Below are 27979 nucleotides of genomic sequence, written 5' to 3'. Positions count from 1 at the left end.
ATAAGAAGTCTCTCTTTTACAGAACACCCATATCTGATACTGAAGTGACTTAAATGATTATGGCTTGCAGCATTTTGTTTTAAACTGACCACTTCCTCAACTGATGGCAGTGAAACTAAACAAAATCCATCCCCAGATTAAAATGCAAATGAACTTACTTAGCTGTAGTTGTAGAATTGCCTGCTCCCCTGTGTCCAACATCTAGAGTTGTTCTTGGTTTCCAATACTTTGCATAGGAAGCCTCCATACTGCAAGTGTATCCCTGGATTGGCTTAATAATTATGTAGTCCACTACAAGAAAAATAAAAATGCTTTACGTGTCGATAGATAACTTTACTTGGAGTCATCCATTATTTACATCTGTTTGCATCAACTGTACCTCTAACTTTTCCAATTGTCTTCCTTGGATTTCTGCTCATAATAGCAAGTGTAAGAATTCCAGCACTCTTTCCGAGTTCTGCAAGTGTGGATGACAGGAGGCAGGCAGAACCTACATGACCTGGAAGAACATCACCTTGTACTACTTTCTCACCTAAATCTTCCTAAAACAAAACAAAGGGGAAAAAAAAAATAATCTATTGTTATAGGTAGGTGAGAATTCTGAACAAACTCTTCTTCCTTTCTCCTCAGAAATACGTATATGTGTATATATATATATATATATAGGCACTGCTGTAACAGAAATTTCTTGTGTTACAGAAAAACACTAATTTCAGGCTAAAAATTGTTTAAGACCATGTTCCAAATTGCTATCAGAAATATGAAATTGTTGATGGAAATCTACAAAAATCATATACAATTGTCTTTGAAAACTCCTAGATTTGATAAGCTTTCCACATCAAAATTGCATGCATGGAATAGTCCATCTTCTTAAACACCTAAGTCATATTTAGACAAAACATGAACTGGAATAATATATATGCTTATAACAACATTACATTCATTTGTAGGGAAGGAAAAGGGCAACTAACCTGCAGAACATGCACCTGACCATAGTCAAGCTCAGGAACTATGGAGCCACTTTATAATTGTGAGCCTAAGTGACCTTTAGGGTATTTTTAGACAAAAGAGAGAATGCTTAAAACTGTCTATTATATAAACAGCATGAAGGGACAAGAGTTGTTTTCTTTTTAAAAGGACTTTGGATATTAAGATGTTTTAGGGGAAAAAAGAGTGCAACATAACCAAATAGTAGTGAGAATCTGCAGCTATCCAGTTTTAATTTGCACTAGTTCAGGGAAATCTCTTAAAAATAAGATAATTATAATGTAACTAGCTCATACACAAATGGTTCAGGTTCAAGAAGGATAAGCAAAACGTGGGTAAAGGACAAAAATCAAGCCAACCTGACTACATGCAGCACTAGTCACCATGATTTGAGTAATTTATACCGACTTCTAAATAAGCATAAACTGTAAGTCTTTCTGTGCCCTACCGAGCAGACTCACAAAACCTTTCTGCAAAATGGGGTAGTAGCCAAAAGACTTATAACCTGTGTAAACAAGTCTAAAAACATCAAGATATCAGGCAACAGCCCTATCCCAACAGTGAAATCTTCACAGTAACTGACTCTTGACTCCTAAAGGCAGACCTGAGTTGCTTCATGGTGGTAGAGACATACCTCAAAAAAATCAAAGATTAATTCCAAGTTATCAGGCTCCATGGTTTGTATTGTGTATTCTATCCATCGGTCTGGCTGCAAAGCATAGCCACAGTCTGGCTGAGAGTGCCGACATTTATATTCGTTGTTACTTATTAAGGAGAACTCCACAGTGTTTGCCATTTTCTGAGGGACAGTAGGGGATGTTTTCTCTTGGCCCTCTTCATCATCCTCATCTTCCTCTAGGCCTTCTAGAGTCAACTTTACTCTACTCAACCAGAAACACAAAACAAACGGTTAAGTCACACAAGCGTCTTTAGAAACACTAGAGAATTAGAAGCTTGAACAGAAGTTCATGCAACACCAGAATTCTCAATAACACCGTCTGCAGGACAGCACTGTATGCAGTGGGCCCTCACAAGAGTCAGTTTGCAGCTGTTGTCTAAATCGTATTTTAGTTGTAAGTGCTCAAGTCCCTTCTGAAACTGGAGCTTGGGTAAATGTGGTAATTGTACTAATGATCTGAGAAACAGCCCCCCACCATTCTCGGCAGACTGACACACATAATGCCAAAAAGCTAATGAAAAGCACTGAAAACAGCAGCAATTGCCAAGATCAGTATCTGAATGCTGGTGGCTGCTGGTAAGTGCACACACCCAACTTTAAGTCTCTTTGAACACCCATTAAGGCAGATAGATGTATTCTATTAGGCATAAATAAGATAGGCTATAATAACCAGTAAGTCCCTGAGAAATCCTAAATGATCATTTAACAGTAAATTGACTGTAATTTCTGAAAAATCCTGGACTGATTGGAATAAGCCTCTATGTAAGACTCAGAATTCACTATTATACAGAGCAAACCTTCCACACAGAATTAATTATGCCGGTGATAGAAGCATATATGAGTAATCCAAATCCCTTTCTGAATCATCTCAGTAGCAGATGGGATAAAGAGTTATTTAGTAAGATGCTAATTCACTAGTAGATTATCTAGTTACAGTCACAGAAATCCTGTTCACAACACAGATGGTCCAGATTTAAGTGACAGTCACAGAAACTCACATCAAACTTTCTAGTTAAACTTAGCTAGATTCCAGTTCACTGGTAAAACCAGAAGTTAACTCCCAGTTTAACTGAGCAATCTATAAATCACAAAAGACAGCAAGATTCAGAGCCCAGAAATTTAATAGGGGAAAGAGATAACAGAGTCACATAATGGTTAGGGTTGGAAAAAGACCTTAAGATCATTATGGGCAGCGACTCCCTGCCCTAGACCATGTCACCCAAGGCTCTGTCCAACCTGGCCTTGAACACGGCCAGGGATGGAGAACTGTAACACTTCCTTGGGCAATCTGTGCCAGTGCTTAACCACCCTCACAGTAAAAAAACCTCCTCTTTTTATCTAACATGAACTCCCCCTGTTTAAGTTTTAACCCATTACCACTTCTCTTATCACTACAGTCCCTAATGAAGAGTCCCTCCCCAGCATCCTCTCCGGCCCCCTTCAGATACTGGAAGGCTGCTATGAGGTCTCCATGCAGCCTTCTCTTCTCCAAGCTGAACAGCCCCAACTTTCTCAGCCTGTCTTCATATGGGAGGTGCTCCAGTCCCCTGATCACCCTCGTAGCCCTCCTCTGGACTTGTTCCAACAGTTCCATGTCCTTTTTATGTTGAGGACACCAGAACTGCACACAATACTCCCAAGTGAGGTCTCGCAAGAGCAGAGGGACAGGATCACCTCCTTCAACCTGCTGGTCATGCTCCTTTTGATGCAGCGCAGGATACGGTTGGCTTTCTGGGCTGCGAGTGCACACTGTTGACTCATGTTAAATTTCTCATCAACCAACACCCCCCAAGTCCCTCTATGCAGGGCTACTCTGAATCACTTCTCCACCCAACCTGTAGCTGTGCCTGGGATGGCTCTGACACAGATGTAGGACCTTGCACTTGGCTTGGCTGAACGCCACGAGGCTGGCACTGGACACCTCACAAGTGTGTCAATATCCTCTGGATGGCATTCCTTCCCTCCAGCGTATCAACCGAACCACACAGCTTGGCGTCATTGGCAAACTTGCTGAAGGTGCCCCCAGTCCCACTGTCCAGCACTGGTTTAATGTTATCACATCTATTTTAATTTTTTTTATAAAGTTCTTAAATACTTGGTAATTGGCCTGATAGTAGATCCCTACTGGCAACCAAAAATTAATTTAAAGGCCACAATAATTAAGTAAAAAAGCAGCACAAGTACTGACAACTAACATGAGCTAAACTGCAAACTTAAATGAGCAGACTCTTACCTGAACCTTGATGTTTTAAATTTCTTCTTAGATATCACTACAGGTGGTTTCTCAGAATAATGCAGGCGTAATCTTATTTCTGTTTGACATGTCAGCCACCCAGTGTCCACAGTTTCAATACCATCTAGCAAAAATTAAACAAAAAGTAGAAGTCTTTAATAACTTATTCTAGGGATATCTATATATTTTAATATACAAAAATATAAATACAGTTCTGACACCATCTTCCAGATAATCCTCCTTATCACCTGCCTTTTTCAATAGTATTTCCAGAGCAATTGTTGAGTGCATCTTTTCATCTGTCTTTTCTGAACTACCCAGAACAGACAACAGATACTGCAGTTGTTTGCTGGCTTTAAAGGGAATTAAATATGAAAAATGATCCTTGCCAGCTTCACGTGCAAACTGTCTGCAGGAGATCACTAAGTATTCCGGTGGTAATTTTATTTATATCAAGGTCTACATCTCCAAAGGTAGGCATAACACTCCCTTATCCTGAGATCTCTCAATACATGGAATAACACTGACAGGAACTCTGAAGATCCATATGCAACACAAGAATCCTCATTTCTGTCCAGATACAGGTGTCAAATTAGCTCATCATAACCAATGCCAGTAAAAGTATGTAGGATATGATATAGCAACAAATATGATGTGGAAACAAAGCATGGAAGAGAATCCTCAACCTCACCATCAGGAAAAGCAAGCCTATAAGCAGGATGTCCAGAAAGACCAGGCTGCCAGACCAGGTGCTGGAGCAGACCCCGCAGTTTTGACGAGTTCCTAGCAAAACTTATCATTCAATCAGGATATGAAGAAAAATGGCAAAGCTTCAAGGGAAGTATGAGACATGATAAAGATTTAATATATTTAAGTATGAGACAAGATAAAGAGAATTACCTCAGGCACTACAGGATTAAGTGTTAAGAGGTGGGTTAGAACTGCCGACATATGCATGCACAAGAACATAAGGTTTGAGCTTAGAGAGGTTTTGGCAGTTATGTGGCTAACAGAAGAGGCAGATTGTGTACATTTGGTGTAAGTGATAATACTTTTGTAGGCAAGAGTTTTTTTCTAAGCCTAGGTTTTAGAAGAAAGCTAAGTCTATTCTGTATTTCCAAATATACATACTCGTGATCTAGTGTGCAAATTTCAACCTTGAACACCAGCATATTCACAATACTTAAACTCTTCCTAGCAGCCTTTCATTAACTTTAGAAGGCTTTACAGCCCGAGTATGAAGTCACAAATTCTAGATACAAAGATAACTATATAAGCAGAGAAAACAATCACTTACAGGCAATTTCTGTCAAAACTTCGTATTTCAACTATTTTTGAACTACAAAACATAATCTTTTTAAAATTAAATACATGGTTAAAAGTAAAGGTCAATGTATCTCACTTACTACAGATTCCAAAGTGTCCATCGTCAATAGTAATTTCATTTTCTAGAATTAAAAGGAGGGAAAAAGAATGGAAGAAATTAATTAATATCCACATTATAAAGAATCATTTCCAAGTTATACTAATTCTACTTGTCCATTTCACTTTAAAAGTACATCTAATAAAGTAGGAAAACCGAAACAGATGAATAAGCATGTTTACTGCAAACATCTGTAAAGCTTTTTCCTAATTTATGCTTTTTCTTAGTTTCTGCAAGAAAAAACAATCAACACACAAGATGCCAAGATACTTTACCTACAGTTATCTGAACTGAGAAAACCAAGAAGGCTGCATAATTTCCTAGTCTGCTGCTATATTTTGCTGATATCTACATCCTGTTAGAATCTAAGATGCTTTTTCTTCTTAGTGTCAAAGTTTCCTGCAAGCATACAAGAAAGCTGTGCCCTCCTGCACATTTATAGTTAAAGCTTCTAAATCAATTAAAATGCTTATTCTGTCCACGCAACAGAAACCAACCTAGGATGAAATACTCAAACCGCTCATTTCACCCTTACTTTTATCCTTACCCTCTCCAAAATTTTAGTAACTAAGTAAATTCACCAGTATTAACAGAATTGCACTAAGCCTAAAACTATACATTTCTCAAAATGCAAGTCTTAATAAAATCTTCTCTACAGCTATTAATCCCATCTTTTTCTAATAAGAATTATGGGCCTGACCTCAATTTTTAATAACCACAGGCAACAATTCAGGATCATAATGACCAAGTGCTTCCACCCTCCTTTTGCTGCGCTTTCTTAAAGACTGGTTAGTAAGCACTGAGTACTACTGGGGGGGGGGGGGGGGATTTCCAAACTGTTTGGAATGAATTTAACTCAATTATAACAATTATAAAGTCTAGACCCTAACAGAGGGTGGTCTGTCTCCCTAATTAGTTACTGACAGATACACAAACATAGTCTTGTTACAGGAATAGAAACACAACTAATTCAGTTGAAAAAAAAAAAAAAATAAGCGGGGGGGGGAGGAATTATCTTGGTACTATTCATATTTAACAAGCAGTTTCTTCAATACCAACTTCTCTCCAGGCTTTTTTTTCAATGTATCAGAAAGTATTTAATAGATATGAACTCCTAAGTATGGAGGGAATAACCTTTTTCATACCCTAGAAAAGACAGCGCGTAAAACACACCATCCCATAGAAGCACAAGAGATGTAAATTACAAGCTACATTCAAAGGTTATTCCATTCACTCTTCAAAACCAAACTTTTCCCCTGTACAGAAAAGCATTAGGAACTTGTAGGCATGTCTGCATGCCACCTTTTCTTTCAGCAAAATAAATTGTGGCTTTATTGCTGGGTATTTAAACCCATTCATGTTTCTGTTTAAATTAATCTATTTCCTTAAGCCTAATTAAGAATTTTTGCCTTAAATTTTTACTAATGAAATGGTAATTAAATAGGAACAGCAGTGACTTCACACCCTCCCCCTCCCCACATGTTCTCTGAAAAAATAATATGGATCCTTAGTCTCAAAGAATTAAGCTTACAGAAAATTATTACAATTCCAAATTAGAAAAAAAAAAGAAAAATACAAACACACCCAACCCACATATCTTAAGGATGGCAGTAAAGAGCTTCATGTCCCCTCCGTTTTTAAGCCACTTATTTTTATACATGTATTTTGAGAGTAAGGCCCATGTTGCACAAAGAAAAAGTTTATACTTTGAAAACATTCATAAGTTTACGTATTTTAAAACTATAGTTATCAATCCTTCTAAACCAATGCGCAGCATATCAGCAATCTTATGCATATGCCTCAAACAGATGCAGTTGATGCCCATACCTAAAGGGGTAATTGATCGTGGTTGTAGATGAGTCTCCCACGTGTGAACTATGACTTCGCAGGGACCATCGATAGTCTGTAATTTAAAAGTTAAATGTCTGCAATAATTTCTTTTGTTAGATCTGATTTTCTACCCATGAAGCTGTTTGGGATGGTTGTGAACTAAACTTACAGATTTCAGAAAGAAAAAGTACAAGAAAGAGAAAGAAAGTGGGGGAACAAAGAGAGAGAATGAAGGAGAAAGAAAGAGTATAGATCAGGCTTGTTTCTTACCCCTGCAACTGCTGATGACGCTATCTGATGCGTCAGACATACATACAACAAAGCTTGTGACAAAGTCTGACAGGGTGAAGAATTAAAATTATTAAATCTTTACTGCTTCCAGCTACTCCACGGGACTACTTTAGTTTCCTTCAGATACAAAAAGCTCCAGACTGTCTCTGAAGTAATTCAGCATGCTTGCTTTTTTTCTTAAGGTATTACAACAACAATTTAGGAAAAAATATATCCCGCATCTCTAATTCCAAACATCACTCAGCACCTACTCATGCAGTTAACAGTTGCAGGGGTAGCTTCTCCCTCAAAATTGCCTTGACTAAGAAACATTTCTTTATTTGTGGTACAAAAGAGCAAATTATTTACCATCTAATTAAAACATAAATACTTGATCCAATTGGGCAGCATTCCATCTGGAGTAGGATAAATTAGATTCTTCCACCAAAAAAAGAATTACTTTCCCTCAAAAGACTACATTTGTTGACAGACATAGCCAAGACTCAGGTATTCAGAACAGTAACTTAATCTCTTCTTTCAGAACAATTTAAGTTTGAAATAGCTTTCTAGGTTAAAGCTTTTAGGTAACCACTGGGTAACAGCAGAAAGAACATGTCCAATTCCCAGCTCAGTCATCTGAAGACGTTTCCCTTAACACTGTGTAGTTGTCACTGTCAGTCACAAGAAACACTGTCAAATAGCTCATTTTGGTGCTTTGGGCCTAAGTGACTCTATTTCCAAAAAGAGTTGCTACTAGTACCAGAGTCATATAAGCTTCAATGCCAACTTAACCCAGTACTTCAGGTTCCTGTTTAAATAGATTTCAGATCAACAAAGACATCCAGACACTTAAAAATCTGCAGTAATTACATAATTACACAGTACCATAATGCTTTATTTTACAAATCACTTAATTCTTTAGTAATAGATGGGATTTTTCGATGTATCTCAAACACATTTAATCTACTATGCTTTTGATGAGTTAATAGCAAACACCAAATATTCAAAAAGTACTCAATTAGATAGGTTTGCTTTGTCTTAGCTAAAAATTCATTTTTTCTGAAGAATTCAGAGACATCTATACTTAAGGATCACATCAGAATAAAATACATAAAGTCATGCTTTAAAGATTGAATACATGTAAATATGAACAAAATAAGATGATACTGTTGTTCTCTGTTTATTCCTGTTACAGTGCAGTTTTACTTCCCACCCTCTCACTTCTGCCAGAATGACCATTTTTATGGACTTCTAAAAAAGTAAGTAACAAGAAGCTTCTTTTCCCTTCTTCCACAGCAGATTTACATGTGAATGTCACAATTTCAGTTTCTGCAGGTGAAACCTGCGTTTGCCAGCAGGGAGGGTATAATTTCCTAACACTGTTGAGGCCCGCAAGCTCTCAAACAGCAACTCCCACAGACACATACAGTACTTGCAGCTTGTGAACCTGGGGAACGCAAATCTGTCCTAACATGGATTAAGTAGTTTTCTCAAAAAGTAAGCAAGGGGTTTTCCTTGTAGAAACTCCCAACCTACTGCAGTAAAATAACAATACCAGGTTATTTCTTACTCTACTGTAAAAGTACATTTTAATTTTAGGTTCTAAAGCTATGAATGAGAATTCAAGTAACAATTATTCCAACAATAAGCACAGCATGCTGGACACAGGCAGCAAAATTTCATCCCCTGAAAGGAATACAGTGGTCTGATCACGCAGTCCCCAACACAACAGGGATGTTGATCTGCTTGAGTGAGTCCAGAGGAGGCCACAAAGACGATCAGAGGGCTGGAGCACCTCTGCTATAGGGACAGGCTGAGAGAGCTGGGCTTGTTCAGCCTGAAGAAGACAAGGCTCTGGGGAAACCTTATAACAGGCTTCCAATACCTAAAGGGAACCTACAGGAAACTTGGAGAGGCACTTTTTACAACAGCATGTAGTAACAGGACAAGGGGGAATGGCTTTAAACTGAACGAGAAGAGATTTAGATCAGACATTAGGAAGAAATTCTTTATTATGAGGGTGGTGAGACACTGGCACAGGCTGCCTAAAGAAGCTGTGGCTGCCCCACCCCTGGCAGTGTTCGAGGCCTGGTTGGATGGGGCTTAGAGCAACCTGGTCTAGTGGAAGGTGTCACTGCCCATGGCAGAGGGCTTGAAACTAAATGTGTTTAAAGCCCATTCCAACCCAAACCACTCTGTGATTCTATGACTTAATCCCAGAAATCCTCAAACACTTTCTATACTAAGAAAAGCCAAGGAAACTACCTGGAAAAAAAAGGGCAGTGGATTAGAGAACAGGCACAGACGTGACTGTGAAGCCTCTCGCAATCCCTGCTCAGGTCATCTTTCTGTTTATGGGCGTTTAAATAACGTTTTAATCACATGTAAGAGAAGTCAGTGCTACAATGAGGTTAGAATCTGACGTAATTTCAGTGCCATATCCTGACCACATCTGAACAACAGGCCAGTTCAGATCAGCCTGTAGCAGAAGCTAACAATGTGTCATCAGTGGTCATACTATGGTAAGGTTATCTAAAGAGTTGGCCTCTGCTAGGGCAGTTTCAAAAGGCCAATCCAAATAAAGCATTCCAGTGGGCAGTACACCGAGATTATAGTAGAGGGCACTGCACGGCATGGATCCCTCTGTACTACAACAGAGTTGTTTTTTTTTTAAAGCAAATACACAAAAAAAAACCCATTCTGTTTGATTTGTATTTAGCCGAACATCTCATGCAATTTTAAAGCTCTTAAAAGACATTCAAGAATTTCCCTGCATGAAGCGCTTGTGTGCTCAGTACAATTAAAATATGAAAGCACTTCAGTAGACATTTAAATTGTAATTCAGGAGGCCAGTTCCAAACTTCCTGATCCAAGGCAACATAACAGAGTAGGAATTAGGGAAAAGAAAATAGCATCTTCAGAACTACCCAACTACTTTTATCCAACTGCACTTCTTAAAACTATTGTGTCAAGAACATTAATCTACTTCAAGAACACGAAACAGCCAAGCAAATTACACTAAACTGCCAGAGCAGGATTTCTGACAAAAACCTTGATGGATTTCCTGTACCATGTAAGAGACAATAATAAAGCACAAATCCAAACATCAACCATCAAGTCATTCAGCCTTTGTAAGGCAACAGCACATGTAAGTCACCTGCCAGAAAGTCTGGAGCTAAATAGATGTTTTTAGCTCTAGTATTTCCAAGAACAGTTTAACACACAGCCTGCTGTCTCAGCAAATCAAGGCACAGGTGTTCCTTTGTTATTATCAGGTTAATGGGTTATTAGGCTTTAAAAGCTTTTCTAAGGTAGTCTGATATTAAAGAAATTACTGAGTCTAGACCTAAGTTTCACCTTTATTACTATATTCCACACACTAAATGGATTTATTTACATTTTAGAAAAGTAAATTTAAGCCTCATTTGAAGCCTCTATAATTAAGCAATATTCTCACGAGTGTGAAAATGTTCACAGTCTAGTTCTAAAACTCCTGCTACATGCATGGATAGCTTAGTTATTTCATACTTCCCTTGAAATAAGTAACCTAAACTTGCATGCTTATTTACTGTTGGGAAAAAAAAAATATAGAAAACAGCTTAACAGAGTAAGGCATGTATTTACCTTACTGAACTTTTTCCAAGATGTATGATGCAAACAATGCATATAAAAACATTCTCGTAAAACATATGGTATACAGAAGACTTAAATTCCACACAAGAGGGGTTTTGGTGTCTCACACCTCCCTTAACCCCTAGAAAACAGAGGGTACGTGTAGAACAAAACATGGGATTTGGTGTCTCACACCTCCCTTAACCCCTAGAAAACAGAGGGTATGTGTAGAACAAAACATGGGAACCAGACTATGTCTAGGAAACAAACAAATCTCAAGCAAAACAGTTTAAATTACTGTCTTATTTCATCAAGTGAATGTATTTACTTTTCTTTTAAAATGCTTAAGATGACTTATGTTATAATTAACATGTTTACAATATAGTAAAAGCTCTTGATATGCAGGAGCGAAGACTTGCTATAATTTTATAGTAGAATGCTCTTTGTATATACATTCATTTATAGAAAAATCAGATAAATTTCACAATATTAAGTAAAAATTTTACACAAATAAAATCATGTTAATATTGAAGGGCTTCAGTGCAAACAAACTAAAATGCCCATCACACTGTACTATCTTTCAAGCAAAATTGTTTAACAGAGATGAAATGACTTTTCAAAGGAGATGAGGAAAATGCTTTCCTATTTGCTATGGTTGGGGGGGGTGGGGGTGTCCCCAAAAATATGATTATATATATTTTCACATCTAGTTTGTACCAGTATTTTGAATAATATGAGTACTATTTCTCTGTGTAACTATATATCACCCCCAGCTTTGCCACCACATCCATCACAAGCACCCTCACAGAGGCAGTTGATCTGGAAAGAAGGAAACCCTAGCTTCAACTGGATCCATCTTCAGCATGATTTACTCAACTGTGGTGTCAAACTCATATATTCTGACTTCAACATATTTAAGACTATTCAGAATAATTTAACTTAGAAGTACCTTTTTCTTATCAGAATTGTTAATGCTAAAGGTCTCCATACAGTGTCTCATTTGCACTATACTGTGCATTGTATTTCTGTTAGAACTAAGGGATCCTGCTTTTCCATTTTTCCCCAAAAAAATTTACAAAAAGAGCAATAAAACATTGTAGCTGGAATTCTTTTCTTCCAAAGACTTTGTATTGTAAGAAATAAAGCCCTGTGCACTAAACAGGTACAGGCTAAATATCACTACGTGGGTAACCATTTACCCTGGCAATTCACATTTTGTTTTGCAGGGTAGTTTTCTTTTTTTGCTCCTTTTTATATATATAGTAGCTCTTTATGCTGTATTCCATAAAATTTATACTTACCTTGGCAGACTCTGCATCACACGGTACATAAAGCGTGCACGATACAGAGCACCTACTTAAAGAAACACACTCACCAATACATAAAGTTTTTCAAATGTTAAAACAGAAATTGTGTTGTCTATGAGCATGTTTTCTGCCCATCTGTTCTCACTAAGCATGCTTTTTCTAGTGTGCTGTTGCTTACATTTTAAACTTAGAGGCATCTGTGAAAAACGTAAGAGCTGGTAGGCTGTAAGAACTGATCTACTTTTGGCCTCAGAAAAAGAAATCTATTATTAGCATTCCCTTCTTTTGCCTCAGAATAACAATTTAAACATCAGTTTCAGATTAGATTGTTTTCACATGCTGTAATAAAAGACAGAATTGTGTTTCATTTAAAATTAGTATCCTTCAGAGATGATACCTCTGTCAAATATTTCTTTCAGTGAAAGAAAGGCTAGTCCAGCTGACACACACTCTTGACACTAATTTAAAATACATAGAAGGTATAAACCAGATGATTCTATAACTTCTTCACACATATAACTACAGCCTTCATAATCCCAGTTTCAATGAAGAACTAAAGCCCAGAGTGGATAGCTACAGGATATTAATAAAGTAAGAAATACAGCAAAGATAGCTTTAAATGGCTTATTTCTTACCATTATTACTTGTTACTAATAAAAACAGAGCAGTGCTTGTTTTCACAACTTAGTCCAACTTTTTTCTGGATGCAGTCTCATCCCTAGTCTGAAGGGTAAGTAGTCTGAATCTTGCTTACCCAGCACAATTGTTACACACCAGAATACTACCACATACATTCAACTCACATGCAGTTCTGACATCAGTACCTGTAAAAACACACCTGGGTCTATCTCCTGAGTTCCCCCTCACCTCAGCCATGCAAATACCTATATACAAACCTAGACAAAATACTGGGATGCCCCATTCCTTGTTTCATCTTTTCATTCAAAGAGATTAACACAGGTTAATTATGCAGCACAAAAGCTAGTTAATACTTCTCACGCTTCACCACAAAAGTTCCACAGTAATTTTAAAATCTGTAACAGATTTGGCAAATTCAAATCCACCTGCTCAAATTAACCATTTTTCCCTTGCTATCACTTACTTCCATGTTAGAGATCCTTGCTCTGCTGAAGTCCATATTCAATTATAAACGTAGAAGTTGTTATAGCCCTACTATATAACTAATGAGAACTTCACCATATCACTCAAGCTTTCTAACCATGTCAGGCATTTCACTATTGCTGCAATTTTTAACACCCTAACACTGGTAAAAAACAGACAATTTAACAAAAATAATGACATATGGTCATGTATTTTCAGAAGTGAACTGCTTGTATTTCCCTAAGTGTTTTAATGTTTCATATGTTGCAATTTGAGATTTGTTTCTAAAAACTCAAGTTTAACTCAAAAAATCCTTTTTACTTCAAATAAGGGATTTTTTTATACTGGGGATGAGCAAACTTAAAATAGAAAAGGTTGTACATACCTTAGGTTCTAAGAAGTACCCTTTAAAATACCGATAACAAACAGGAACTCCCCTAGGAAGCTCTACGGTAGCTTTCCATAATTCACTGTAGGGGAAAAAGAAAACAAGAACAAAACAGTTTCCAAATACAGGCTAACAGCATCTCAGACATATGTCTGTCCTAAGTAATATTCTAAAATACAGTTTGGCATACTGCTGCAAGAAAGATTTTTACAAGGTAACTTAGCCAAACATGTACAAAGCATAATAAATACTTGCACTGAAATTGCACTTTCTAATCTCAAGATCTGAAGGGCTCTAATGGAGCAAGAATTCTCACCCTCATTTAACTGATGGGGAAAACATGATGAAACAATTCAGGAACTCATTCAAGATCACACAGCGAGTCACTAACGGAATTATAAATATATCCTGAAAGCCCTATTTTCCTGTATCATACAAACAGTGACAGGCTGGGTACCATTTTAAGATAACACTGAATTCCCCTGCCGCATTTAACTTTCTTCTCATACAGTCACGTTTATATACACACAACCATTTCTTCCCATCTCTTTATAGCTACAATATGTATTGTACAGGCTAACAAAAAATAAACAGTATATGATTCTATGATTATAAATGTCTCCTGTAATTTCCTGTATAGTCCTGGGACTGAGAATTACCCATAGCAGTTTCTTGCTCAAAATGTCTATAGCTAAACTACTGAAACATGCCATTTGCAACGGCTGAAGCATCATTTGTAACTAGAAAAGCATCCCCAAGTTAAATATTTTCTTAGACACATTCCTGAACATACAAAATGTTCAAAGGCAGTACAAGTATTTTACTAACAGTAAAGTTTTACTCATTAGCTTACAAACTCAAAGCCAGAATAAGTTTGTTGCTCCAGAATTCCAGCTACTTCAAAAAGAACAAATAAAAGCCCCCAAAACCCAACTCACTGGTCATCAGTTTGGAGGACCACTGCAAGTTGTGGATTCCAATTTCCCAAAGTACTGCAGCTCCCGCATACTGCAAAAACCTCTCCTAAAAAAAACACAACCCAAGCAGAAGAAACACACAATCACCATTACTTGAGCATATATGGAATTAAGAAGTACATTGTACATGGCCAAACTGTCAAATATTCTAAACATACACCCCAAAGTCATCCATCTAAACTCCCTCCTCTTTCTTGTTCAGAAAGGCGTTTTTCCCCCACTTAAAACAACAGCATCTTCTTCACCATCATAAGGATCTCACCGACAGAGGGATTAGGTTTTTTAGTTTTGAGGAAATTCTTATGCCTCTCCAATTATGTCCATTTTTTCCAGTTATACAGCTTAATCTAGTAAAAGATACCACCAGAATTGCTTATGAAAGAAACCTTTGAACACCTAACAATTAGGAGGGGAGGGAAGGATCTACAAAAGCCAGGAATTAAGTAAAATAATTTATTCCTAAAAAGTTAACTGAAATCATTTCAGAGAACATCTTGATCTATAGCACTTTTTTAATAAATGTTTTTGTTCCAATTTATTGAGGGGGATTAGATTAAGCTTTTTGGATGCTCACTGTAAGACATATGCAGACAAAGACCATTTGTATGTTTACTACATAATTCACTGCACACAACTGCCTAGGTCAGGTGCTTTACCTTTTCCACTCTGTACTGAGGCATATTATGTTTTATTTTCACAGGGAGGAGATAAAGGGGAGAGGGAAGACCACATAAATACTACAGTTAGAATTTCTGACTAGAAATATTAAAGAGAAACTAAGATTCTTTTAATATCCCTTTAAAATAGCAGCATTTAGTAAACCTTAGTGAACATGCCAGCTCAACTCTGCAGTGCCATCTAAATTATATTCCTCTTAGTAGCAGGTGGTTAGAATAGTTTTCTAGCCTTCATTTTTAAATGAATATGTGTGAACACCTAGTGAATACTTATCACTTGAAGTATAACACACAAAAGGCAACATTTGAACAAGATGTAGTCGCCCCTAAACTCACTTGGACAGTTACACTGCAAGGCTGAACAAGGATTTGTAAAACACTGCTTACATCATCCGAGGAAAGGCACAAGTGAAATGCATCATAAACTGCAACTGCCTTTCCAAAGGCAACTCTAAACTCAGCAGAGTTTGGTTTTGTGTTTTAAGTTCAGGGGTCTTCAATTTCTCCCCTCCCTTTGCCAGGTAATCCAACGCTGCTACAGGCAGAGTTCCTTCAGCTACAGCAAAGAGGAAGCTACTCCAAGGCTCCTGCCCAGTCTCAAAGCTTGTAACAGCACCACTGACGCTGCAATCTGCTTGGGCCAGCTCTGTTGAGAAGTGTACAGATGGGAGCTAGAAGCTCCAGGTTTTCTTTCATAAGAAAGAAACTTTGACCATCTAGCAGCCTCTTGGTATGCGACTATGTCCTGATGAAAACCTGAAGGAGTCACAGCCAGTAAGCACTGACTCTCTTCCTTTTGCTAGGACAAGGTAAAAATGAAGCAGTGCATGTCACAAATATGCGACAGCCTTATGTTAGTTCATCACCAATGTTGACTTTCAAAGTGGTTTTGCAAGAGGGAGTGAGTCAAAGCATTATTCCTATGCTGGCGATGCTCTTTCATCCTGCCAGTTAGCCTGGATTTGACATCAACAGGAAGGGACAGTGATGAGAACACGGGGAGCGGGTTAGTGCTCAAGGTAAGGGTTCCTGTCTCACCAGCTAACTACTCACCATGGTGATCTGCCAACCAGTACATGACATTTCTACATAATGCCAAATTTTGCTTTTTGTAAAACTGCTGATAGCTCTGAAAGCCTCTCCTTTCACAAGACTGCATCTCGCCACTGCCTGCATCTCAAAGCTCTTCTCCCCAAGTCAAAAGCAGCAGTATCAGTATTGTCATGAGCAGAAGCAGCCTTCAGTGTCACCTCTTTATGCTATACATACGGTGAGTATTTCCAGGCAATTCTTCTTAACCTGCTAGTGAGGCAGGACCTATTTCTCCCTAATCCTACTTTTTTTTTTTTTTTTTGTGGATATTATCAGTACAAGAGAAAGTTATACACAGACAGTCAACTTTGTTAGTGCCAGTGCCATTGCAACGGTGGAAGCAACAGAGACTAAAAACCTGAACAGGTCAATGCATGCTCGGCGAGCCTGGATCAGAACATAAATACTCATTTCCATGGAATAAAAAGTTACAGACAGAACACTGCTTTTAAAAATAACAATTTCAGCATCAAAATCCCTAGCATACCATGAGATTGTTGGTTGAAGAAAAAGGTAAAAATTAATTCCCAAATCTCATTTTCAAATTCCTATGTGAATTTTTTTAATTAATGTATTATACAAGGATTCATTTTTGTGTTTGAACTGACATGTTCTTTTTCCTCTGAGGAAAACAGACAAGGCAGCCTTTCAGCATTAAGTTTTCTTCTACTTAAACCACATATAAAAAGGAGAAAGCATGATTTACGTACCTGGCACTGATGGTCCTCTTACTGCAAAAGTGACTTGAGAAGAGGTCATAACTGCAGAACTTTCACCTCGGGATGGTTAAAATCTCCTGTAATGGAAGGAAAAAAATATTGCATTTCAGGAACAGTGCACTACATCTGTTGCTGTCCTAAATAAGAGGACACAAATCCCACCACTTATAGGGAAATGAGCCACTAGTGATGCTACCGTGAGTGAACAGTAAAAATAGAGAAGGCTTTAAAACCAGCAGCAGCCACAGAAAACAACATCCTGCTGCAGAAGACACTGTTGCAACACTGGTTCAAGAAAAAGACTACTAAATCAAACACCATATGGAAGTATCAATATCATGCAACATTTATCAGTCTTAAGCTAAAATTTTCAAAAGCTGATTTTGACTGATTTTGCTCCCAAAGAGGCCACTGGAAATTATAACACATTTAAGTTTATGACCTCTGGCAAGCAGTAACTTCTGACTGCCTCATCTATGCTATTACATAGCATTCTCTTCAGAACACAAGCAAGGTTTCACAGACAAGCACTACCACCTTCGTGGTGGTGTTCACCACCTTGGACTCTGCTCCCCTACCTACCAATACTTCCAGCCTTTCACATGGAGCACCAGCAACTAGAAGCACTAAGAAGTCTTCAAAACACTGTAGTAGGAAGGGACTGCCTACAGCCAGGGCAGCAGTGGGAGGACTGACCCCACTTCAATTTTCTATTCTCCTCCAATACACAGTAACTTGATGGGAAAAAAAAAGCTGGCAGAATCCCACTTTCCCTATTACAGCAGAAACATTATTGATGTAACATATCTTTTTTGTATTATTTATGAAATCATACCAAAGCCCAAGTCTGGTTGTTGCTAGATTAACTCTCATCACGCAAGTATATTCCTTTGCACATGGGCTACAAAATAATCATACTAATTCTATGCAAAATTAACTTTGCAATGCTCTCAACTAATCCATTTCTTTATATCACTGAGGTGTGTGGGGGTGTATGTGTATTTTTTGTTGTGGGCTTTTTTGGTTTCAGTTTGCTTTAAACCAAACAAGTAGAACATTTTTATTCCTATTTTTTAAACACAGGAAAAAAAAGCACTTTATTAGAACATTTTTATTGCTATTTTTGAATTAGAAAAGGCACTTTTTAGTACAATGCTGGTTAGCATTCCTTTAGTAACAGCTTTAATAATAATGGCAAGAAAAACTAACAGCACTATAGAAAAAAAAACAAAACTACCTTTCACTAGCTCTGCTACAAGCCCTTGTCTTGAGAGGGCACAGGGCAGTTTAACAGATGCCTTGAAAACAAGAAAAGCTATAGAAAGTCAGATATACCAAGCGGGGGGGGGGATCTCACAATCAATCCCTGTTCTTCCTGGGCAATCAGTTAGTTAAAAGATGCTTAAACACCTACAATTTTTTTTCTGAATCTTCTCTTCCTCTCAATCTATCCCTTTACTAACTACTGCTGCCTTTATATTCCTTTTTCTCCTCCCTTATGTCATTCTTCCCACACCAAGGGAGATGACTTTTCGGTGCTAAAACTACAGCAAGAAAATAGCAGCAATATAGATGCTTGTGGTCATGTATCCTAATTCTGCATGTAATCTTTTATGAGTAACATTTCTGTAAATGATAAAATCCCAAACTACTGAAGCTGGAAAGGATCTCAATTAACCTGAATTCCATGAAGGGCACACCTTTTACAAACTTTGTCACATGTGTGTCATTAGGTGGTCTGTGCACTAACAGTGACACATTCTAGCATTTATTTTTAGCAGTTATATATAGACACAGAAGTGCAGCATGTTTCAGTGCTGAAACTATAATTGGAGTTATGAAACTGGTCCCACATGACATAAAAATGCTCAGTTTAAAACAGAGAATATAAACTACCAGTGCGCGTTTATGATGACACTGAATAGTTGAGGGCCCTGGCTACGTTCACCAACTTGTCCTTACCTGGACACCCTTTAACTGCAAAGGCAGAGAAGCCAAAGGGGACACGAGGTAGGCAAAAATTCCTTGCCAAACATAGCAGGTAAGTGGCAGATAAAGCCTGAACCCACTTCCCCAAAGCAAGAATAGGATTTTGCCTTGTAAAAAACACTATTTCCAAAGCTCATGCAACACAGAATCAGAGAATAGTTAGAGCTGGAAAGGACCTTAAGATTACCTAGCTCCAACACCCCTGCCATGGGCAGGGATACCATGCACTAAACTATGTCACCCAAGACTTAAAATCAAACTTGACAAAAGCCAGCATGTATGCCTGCCTTCAAATTAATTGCCCACCCATTCTGAGAAAAAAAATAAATCTGAAACCCTGTTAAGTCTATAAAGCTTTTAACCTATCTTGGAAAAATTCTGTGCACTTACTTGCAAGACATCTGTAGGCTTTTTTAAACCACTTGGCAGAAGATTTAGTTTTCTATATAACAGTAGTTAACAGTATTGAGACTTTGATTTTCTACAGCTGTCTAAAATTCTGCTCAAAAGGCATTTTATCTCGAAGCCCCACTCAACCTGCCTAAAGGATGTATATCAGGAGAAGAAAAACTCTGGTTTACATCACCAAACACAGGGCCGATTTTTCTAGCAGAACTGCAGCTACAGGTACTGCACTTACATCCATGTTTAGGATCTAAGTACTACCCCTCATTTTGAAGAAATATCTTTTCTTGCAGAAGCACACAGCAAAGAAAATAGATCAGCTTGATTCATTAACAAAACGCATACATTGTATATTACCATACACCTATAAAGACACAATGCAACAAAAGGAGTAAAAAGGCCTAAGTTTAGCTGTCTAGCTACTGATGGCTCCTTAAGAAAGGAAGTAACTTAATTCCCAGAGGGCAATGGTAAGAAATCCTACACATTCAAATTCTCCGGCCGGTAGGTGTCAGGCAATCTTTTAAATCCTATGTTTCTTCCTTCAGATTTTCAGCATTGCCTCACCAAGAGCTGACAAAGAACAATAAAATCCTCTCCACTCCCCACATCTGTAAAAATGGACTGTTTGGGAGAATGCAAAGACTCCTCAGCTTGACAGGGTCATAACTGTCTGCTTAGGGGAACTGAAGCAAGTTAAGAAGAGTTACATTGAAAATATTAAAACATTTCCTAATCAGCAACTATTAACAAAGCCAACCAAGCAGATTTACAAACTAGAAGTCCTTGTGCAACAACCATTTTAAACCTAACTTTGGGTTCAAAAGTATGAAAGCTGTATTCACATCTGCTGCAACTACACGCACCCAAATGCTACCTGAGGTGCAAACAATTGCCCCTCATCCTGTGTCCCTCTTCCTCCCTTTGGTCAGCTTTTGCAGACTGAAACTACATGCAAGCAAGAAATGAACACGTGAATCGAGGTCATTTCCTCATGGGAAAGAGGTCTCACCCAGGTAGACATTCACACAATGGTATCGGCACTTCACAAAAACAAACAACAACAAAACCCCCAAAGTGTTTCTTTACCTTAATTCTTGCTGTTCCAACAAAAACACGTTCTTTCCTCTGCCATGTCACAGTTCAACGCTCTCTCACTCTCCTCAAACAAAGCAAACCCTTACCTTTCAATCTCTGGAGGCTTCCCAAGGAGATGGTGACTGCACAGCAGCAGCACTCTGAGTCCTGGGGCTGTACTAACCTGCCTTTAAAAGCTTGACTCAGGTAACCCTGCCCATCAACCAACCTCACCCACAGGCTGCCTGCAAGGCTTCCAGAGCAGGGGCAAGATCAGCTTGGTAGCTAAGGCCATGTACAATCTTGGTTCCCCTGCTACAACACAAAGCTCTCCTTGTAGTCCTAGGAAGAAAAGCAACTGGGAATGCTGCAATTTTAGAAATCCACTTACTTGCCTTTATACACCCAAAAGAAAACCAATGAAGATTTTAAGCACAGTACCCAGCAGGTTGAACAGAAGAGAAAAAAATGTGCTCTTTGTTCTCATATTGCCCATAAAGCTTTCCTTTCACAGTCTCCTCCTCATGGGTACCTGAAGGAGTACAAGAACAACAGGAGTTGATGTATCTCTCTAAATAACATTAAACACGAGCTCTCCAGTCCTGATTCTAGAAGGGCACTTCTAAAAGATGCAGGCAAACAGCTGTGGACCTCCAAAACCACTTGGAAGAAGTGAAAAGATGACATTTCAGACCCTCCTTCTGGCATAAGACAATTAACTACTAAACAGCATAAAATGTCATAGCTCCCCTCTAAAATAAGGTAGCAAAGGTCAACATGGATGGGCAAGACAATTTTTCACTGTAGTCAAAATATACCAGAACACAGACTTCATTTAATAATTCCAAGATCAAAGTTCATTTGAACTTTGTGGCTTACAGGTTTGGTGGTATAAAAAAGCCCTTCAGCTTACACACATGCACACACGCCTCAATTTCCTTAACCTCTGCAATATATTTTAAGAGGTACCAATGTATTTTAAGAGGTGTGGGCTGCTTGCGGTCCCGTATCTCATACTCAGTATTTCAGGCTTAGATAAACATACACCAAGTAATCTGTGACAATCCTGCAATGTAAGAGCCTAGCTTGCAAACACTGAACAAATTTTAGACTCAAAAATTCAGAGCATTCATAAAGCCAGATGACACACTCTCCCTCAGCAACAAGGGAGATTCTTAAGAGCAACTCAAACAGGTTTCTGAGGATCTGACTTATAATGGTGTCAAAACAGCATCTTGAGACAGGCTTGAAGTATGATGTGATCATTTTTTTCTACTGCAGAGACTTACACAGCTGAAGGCCTTGAACTTTCTTTTTGCTGTATTGACAGAAGGCTTTCAAAATTAAGCAATTATACTGAGCTAGATCTGAATGAAAAGCTGACTTTATCAACAGAATTGGCTGTAAGGGCTGCAGAATGGTTGGTTATACTTAGCAGTAGAAGGAAAAATATACATAAACATCTAATGGTGGAAGAGAAGGGAGACAAACCAAGCCTCAGTAAATTCCACGCTAGCTTTCTAAATTGGGGGTACCCACAGGGAACATTTCCATTAACTAATCAGAACTTGTAACAAAAAAAGAGAAACAAAATGCTGCTCTTTTGGTACATAAGGGATCCAAAGTTTCGCAAGTTTTATCCTTTCTAGGATGCAGCTAATGGGAGTATAAACAACTTCATTTATGCTCCTATAATCTAGATGACCCAGATCATGAGACCATGACCTTTTGCATGGACTTAGCCCATTGAGGATAACCAGCATCTGGCAAAATGCTGACAAGAAAGCCAAAAAGCAGCAGACTTACACAGAAACATACTGTGGGACATTTCTTCCCCTCAAAAAGCCCCAGAACGCTATCCAATAAACAATTAATAGGAATTTCTGATGTAAGGTTATGAACCCAAAACTCTCTTGGGTAACATTAAGGATGACTGGATAATAATATAGATTTTTCAATGACGGTAAAATGCAACTTATAAAAGTATCTTTCTAATGGGTGAATTTTTTAAAGATAGCCAAGCATATACATTTTTATAGGTACTTAATGGCATTTCTCAATTAAAATGAGACACCTTGGTACCTAGGTGCCATGATATTCCTGGAATGCATTTTAGTATTTTCAAACATCTGGTTCTTACTGTAAGAATATTTTCAACCTCTGTATTACTGACTTTGCTTAGTTATCTGCAGAAAAATAAAGACCATCTGTGCACAAACAGGCTGTTCCATACCATTAGCACACATTTCATCACAGATCACAGTGCAGTCTACTGGCACTGCAAAAAGCAAACATAAGCTCAATTATTTCAAAATATCACTCCCATTTATTTTTTTGCACTCAAAGATCAAAAGGGTAAGGAAAAGAAGGCTGCATTATTTTTGATTTATTTTTCTGATTTTAAGCAGGCATTCTCCACCTTAAAAGCAGACTTATGAGACATATCAACACCAAGGAGAGGTCTAGTGCCAGCCTGAAGCAGGGAAAAGGTGCCACAGGATCAGCCAAGTCATTCGACATCTGAGAGTGCATGCTGGCAAGAGTGGGGCCAAGGAAGGGCACCACAGCTCCCTGCACCCTGCCTCAGGAAGCCTGCATATGAACACTACCTTGCACTGCACAACAAGGTACTGCACTTATATTCTGCCTTCTTGAAAGCTGTATTATATGCAGCAATAGAAAATCCACCACCATGCATCACTGGATCTAGGGCTGTGCTGAATAGAGATGAGGCTCACCACATAAAACTGCTGGTTTAAGACTCAGTTCTGTCACTTTTACTCACAGAATTACCCTAGAGCATAGCAATACTACTTCAGACTATACCTTTAATATTTAAATGACATCTAATCAAATCCAATTAAACTTGTAGTATGAGGAAGAGATGCTGTTGCTTGTGGTTGGTCCTAATAAAGTATCAGAATATTACAGACCACATCTAAAGCAACAAATTAGGTACGTAATAAAATTAAGTAACAATAGTTGACAACACCTGGATTTTAGAACAAGGTCAGAGGATATGCCTGTCAGGACATTCACTCCAACAAGTGAAGAATTTTTAGAAACAGCATTACAGCACCAACTCCTTCATTTTCACTCAAACAACCAAAAGGTTCTTCCTGCCCTCTCCTTCTCCTTTTCCCCTCCCCGCACCTTGACTGCATGAGAAAGGACGGTCACAAAGTCAGAAGCTCTCATACTGCATTGCAGTATTAACACTGGACAGAAAACAAACTTGCATGTAAGATCTGGACACATCCTATTCAAAGGCAGGAATTTTACCAATAGGGCTATGCTGACATTTAGAAAGAATCAAAGCCTAAGTACTATTTCTGAAACAGCATCAAATTAGCATACAATAATACCTTTAAGATGATATTTTCAGTATCAATTTAACTACCCGTTTGCAGAGCCAAGACAGCCCTGGTAATTAAGCATAAGAACCCTACCTGACATACTATGTTTGCCCAGAATGCCTCTGCTTTGTTTTAAGTAACAAGACCTTAATGGGTTTCAGCATGTTTTAAATACCTGTCCATGTAGCAGACTCTTCTGTCTTAGCTATGTCATAGCAGCTTTGCAAAGTTCTTAAAGTAAACCAGACCAGCATCAGTTTGATTTCTCTTCGCTGAGGTGTTGCTCATTATTAACACGTGGCTGACAAGATCTTTAACAAGACAGCAATTAAGCTCTTTATGATCACATTAATATTCTTCACTTAGGAATGACATAGACAAGCAAGATTCATAATGCTCCCCACAGCTCTCAGTATTCAACACAGCAACAAACAACTTTTTTTAAAGGGTTTTCAAAGGCTGTATTTGTGGCAGTTTAGTAGCGTCTATTCAAGACACACGGTATTCCCCCCCCCCGATTATTTTTTTTTTGTATTTTCTACAGTTATTTTACAGGCAACAGTGCTAGAACACATGAAAAACTATAAGGAAAAGTATCTCTTATGATAAAAAAAAATTCACTTAAGTATTACACTCTGCCATTAACATTTTAAATACTCTGAAGGCTAAACTCCATCTAACACTACATGCTTTAATTAAAACACAAACACCCTGCAAGACATGCCACCGATTGAAAAGGAAAAAGAAGAAACAATAAAGAAATGAATCTGTGCCTCCTGCAGCAGCCTGGTTAGGAAGCAAGTAATGAAGTTAATCTAACATTGTATTAGTCTCCGTGGCATCAAGCGTACTACAACGCAAGCCGTAAGCCTTGCTAGTGCTCCTCCTAGTCCAAAGCGGAGACAAAGAGCAGAGCGGATCGGCGCACACACCCCAAGCGGAGCCGACCGGTGCCGCAGGATGTCCGCCAGCAGCACCCCGCCGCCCTGACGGTGACTTACTGACTGCTCCCGGCCCGCCGATGGAGGCTGCCGTCCCGCACACCCCGCACAGCGGCCTGCTGCTGGCCGGGAGGCGGCGCGCCGCGTCCCCAGGCCCGCCCCGTCCCAGCCTCGCGGCCGCTTACATAATGCACCAGCCGCGGGACCGCCCCGGGCGAGAGCTTTCGGCGGGGACGTAAATAAGCAGAGCGGCCGGCAGCCCGCCAAGCCACGCTCACCGGGTGCCGGTTCCACCGCAGCGCCAGCAGCACGGTGCCCCCGCCGCACCTCGGGCGCCCCCGGGCAGCGCGGCCTCTCGCTCCCCGCCTCGGTCACCCCCCTCAGAAAGCCACACGCCCTTCCCGCGGCTGCCCTCACGGCCGAGCGCCATCCCTGCCCTGCAGTCACCACACACCAATCGACACCCGAGGAGCGCGACACCGCTCCCCCGCCGCCCTGCCCTGCCCACCCCGCGGCGCGAACCCACAGCCCCTTAACCCGTCCAGGCCTCCTCAGCAGCAAGCACGGACCTGTCACCACACAGCCCCTCCGCGACGCCCGTCCCGGCGGCGCGGGCTGACCTGTCCACGCGCCGCTCCCGGCTCCCAACCCGTTCAGTGCGGGGTTGCGGGAGGTACCGCCCGGGCTCCCAGCCCCTCCTCCCGCGGCCGGGGTCCGCGGCCACTGCCCAGGGACACCTGACAGCGCGGGGAGAGCAGGAAGGGCGGGGCTTTTCCTCGAAAGCCCAGGGCAGGGAGCGAGCGGCGCCTGAGGGGGCGTGGCTAATATGAGGGCGTGGCTAAGGCACAGGGGGTGGGGCTAAGGAAAGGCGCGGGGCGCGAAGGGGGCTGGGGGCGCTGGGGGTCTTGGGCTGTGGTTGCCTGCCCGCCCGCAGTCTTCTCCTTCTCCTCGGTGCTAGGCTCCAGCAGCTCCCCCATAGCAATCTGCCTAGCACCGTCCCCGCGGTACCGCCTGCGAGGAGTTTGGGCCAGCTGCCTCAGTGCTCTGTCGGTACCGGGGGACAAACCGACCCTCTCGGGTCTCCTCAAGGGCAAGCATCAACCGTCCCCTGCTGCCGACGCACAACCCCACCGTACACGCATGGGCCGAGCTGGGTAGAGGCCTTGCTGAGGTGAGGTGAGCTTCCATTAGCACCTTTCTACCCTGGAGGTTGCCTTACCTCAAGCTGGGGCCCTAGTACCCAGCCTAGGAGAGGGAGGGCTGCGCTGGGGACAGGCAGCCGTTTTCTTGCGTTACCCTTGAGTCTCAGTGGCTTAGGCAGGCTGTGAGTTCATGGCGCCAGGGATGCAATGGATTTTTTTTTGTGGTATGAAGGGGGAGGCCGGCATGCCTGTCTTGAAAGGCTTTAGTCTCTTTAGTGGATTTGACGGTGGCCGTCTCTCTCCACGTGCATTTTCCTAAGGCCCTGTGCCAGTGTTCCAGCCCTGCCAGTGGGCTGTGCCTAGGGTCCCCACGGACCTCGGCTGGGGCTCGCAGGAAGGTCCCCTGCTGTCATGCAGGCTCTGCCTCTTCCTCTACACGAGTCCGGTTGCCCATGAGCCCAGCTCCATAGGCAAGAGAGCTGTCATTCATGGTATAGCTGAAAACATGTCTTCATAGCAATGGCACCAAGGCAACCCGATGTGGGGATGCCCACACTGGAGTTCTGAAGCCGCAGGCAAAATTTAAGCATGGTATTTGTCTCTGTTTCAGGGTACCTGAGACCATTGGGTGAAGACCCCAGGGAGATTTGCTGCACTAAAAGGTAGTGTTGTGTTTGGAACTCCTGGCCTTTATGAGACCTGATTTTATGACAAAAATAGTATCCCACTGGAATTCACCCAACAAAGCATTAGCAAATAAAGGGAAACGATTTTCCTCTGCATTTTTGAGGGAGCTTGTTCTCCGTTTTGTAGCAGAGTTACAGAGTTGTGAGAATATGACCTGTCCTTTTAATAATAAACATGCATTAATAGTTTGGTAAGTAACTTGCTTGTGCTTTATACAACTTGTGTGAGCTAACAAAGAAGCTGCAGTCTGAGTATGCAGAGAAACCACTTATCCTGTCTTGTACTGGGAGTTAGCACAGTTACAAGTAGAGCTTTACAGGTACAGCTTTATCTTTTCCTTCCATCCATCTTTAAATGGAGAGCTATTTTCCATTAATCCATCCCCTGCAAATCTAGACACAAGTAATTTGTGATACAGCCCTGGGTGTTGTAGGGAAAATGAATGTTAATATCAGATGGTTTATACTAGAAAAGTATGTAATATATCTGAATTGCTGAGGTCTTTATGTAATCATTGCAACGTGAGAGTACCCTGCTTAAAGGAAAAATGGTAGGGGAAGGTATGCAGTAAAAGCAAAAGCTGAAAGCAGTTTATTTTGAAGCCAAAAGAATAAGTGGAATTCCTCTGGGTAAGGAGGAGGGAGTGCTGGTGAAAAGTGCTTGTTGGAAAATGAGGATCTTGTTAAACACGGATGGGAACTACTCTAGTTACAAACCCTTAGTAATTAAGTAAACATTAGAAGTCATCACTCCTACAGGTGTACCCAGCAGTGAGCTGAAGGAAAGGGAAGAAGAAACTTTAGAGAAAATACTATTTAGGAAGGTAATTGCCTACTGGTTTTCTGTTGCCTGTTTTTTAAGATTTATTAGTTCAAGTAATTTGTTGTAAAGCTGGGATGGAACTGAACACTTTCAAACATGCTTTGGTGTGTTACATTTTTACAAAAATGTAATATGGTGCCAATCATTTTATAAAATTGTACCATTAATTTTTTGATAAAACCTACTAGTATAAGACTTGGTCTCTTTCAGCTCTACTGTTTACTTCAAAAATGCCTTTATCTGATCAAAACTATTAGTGCATTTC

At 40.0% G+C, this 27979-nt stretch overlaps 2 protein-coding genes across 8 annotated transcripts in view; one reads left to right on the top strand and one right to left on the bottom strand.

The window, feature by feature from the left end:
* Window positions 1–25814, bottom strand: part of GPCPD1 (glycerophosphocholine phosphodiesterase 1) — a 42945-nt gene extending 17131 nt beyond the window's left edge. For 2 of the 6 annotated variants that reach the window (XM_062614334.1, XM_062614335.1), the window contains exons 1-10: window positions 20874–21088; window positions 17287–17369; window positions 14769–14853; window positions 13828–13912; window positions 7150–7225; window positions 5306–5347; window positions 3900–4023; window positions 1622–1868; window positions 380–542; window positions 159–291 (exon numbers count right to left, since the gene is read on the bottom strand). In XM_062614334.1, coding sequence (XP_062470318.1) covers window positions 159–291; window positions 380–542; window positions 1622–1868; window positions 3900–4023; window positions 5306–5347; window positions 7150–7225; window positions 13828–13912; window positions 14769–14853; window positions 17287–17335 — 1004 coding nt within the window. In that variant the 5' untranslated portion in view covers window positions 17336–17369; window positions 20874–21088. Of the gene's footprint in view, window positions 1–158; window positions 292–379; window positions 543–1621; window positions 1869–3899; window positions 4024–5305; window positions 5348–7149; window positions 7226–13827; window positions 13913–14768; window positions 14854–17286; window positions 17373–20873; window positions 21089–25054; window positions 25072–25683 lie in introns of those variants that run through there. The other 4 variants (XM_062614330.1, XM_062614332.1, XM_062614333.1 and 1 more) reach the window with 4 other exon arrangements.
* Window positions 25815–26089: 275 nt separating this feature from the next.
* Window positions 26090–27979, top strand: part of SHLD1 (shieldin complex subunit 1) — an 80452-nt gene continuing 78562 nt past the window's right edge. Inside the window, exons 1-2 of one of the 2 annotated variants that reach the window (XM_062614325.1) lie at window positions 26090–26234; window positions 26816–26867. The gene's annotated coding sequence lies outside the window, so the exon portion shown is untranslated. Of the gene's footprint in view, window positions 26235–26628; window positions 26868–27979 lie in introns of those variants that run through there. The other variant, XM_062614326.1, reaches the window with a different exon arrangement.

The sequence above is a fragment of the Pezoporus occidentalis genome, unplaced genomic scaffold (genome assembly GCF_034315485.1).
Source record: "Pezoporus occidentalis ecotype Australia unplaced genomic scaffold, CSIRO_AGI_Poc_V1 ctg175, whole genome shotgun sequence".
In the NCBI taxonomy this organism is placed as follows: Eukaryota; Metazoa; Chordata; class Aves; order Psittaciformes; family Psittacidae; genus Pezoporus; species Pezoporus occidentalis.
The sequence above is the reverse complement of the archived record's forward strand: the minus strand, read 5'-3'. Positions and strand labels throughout refer to the sequence as shown.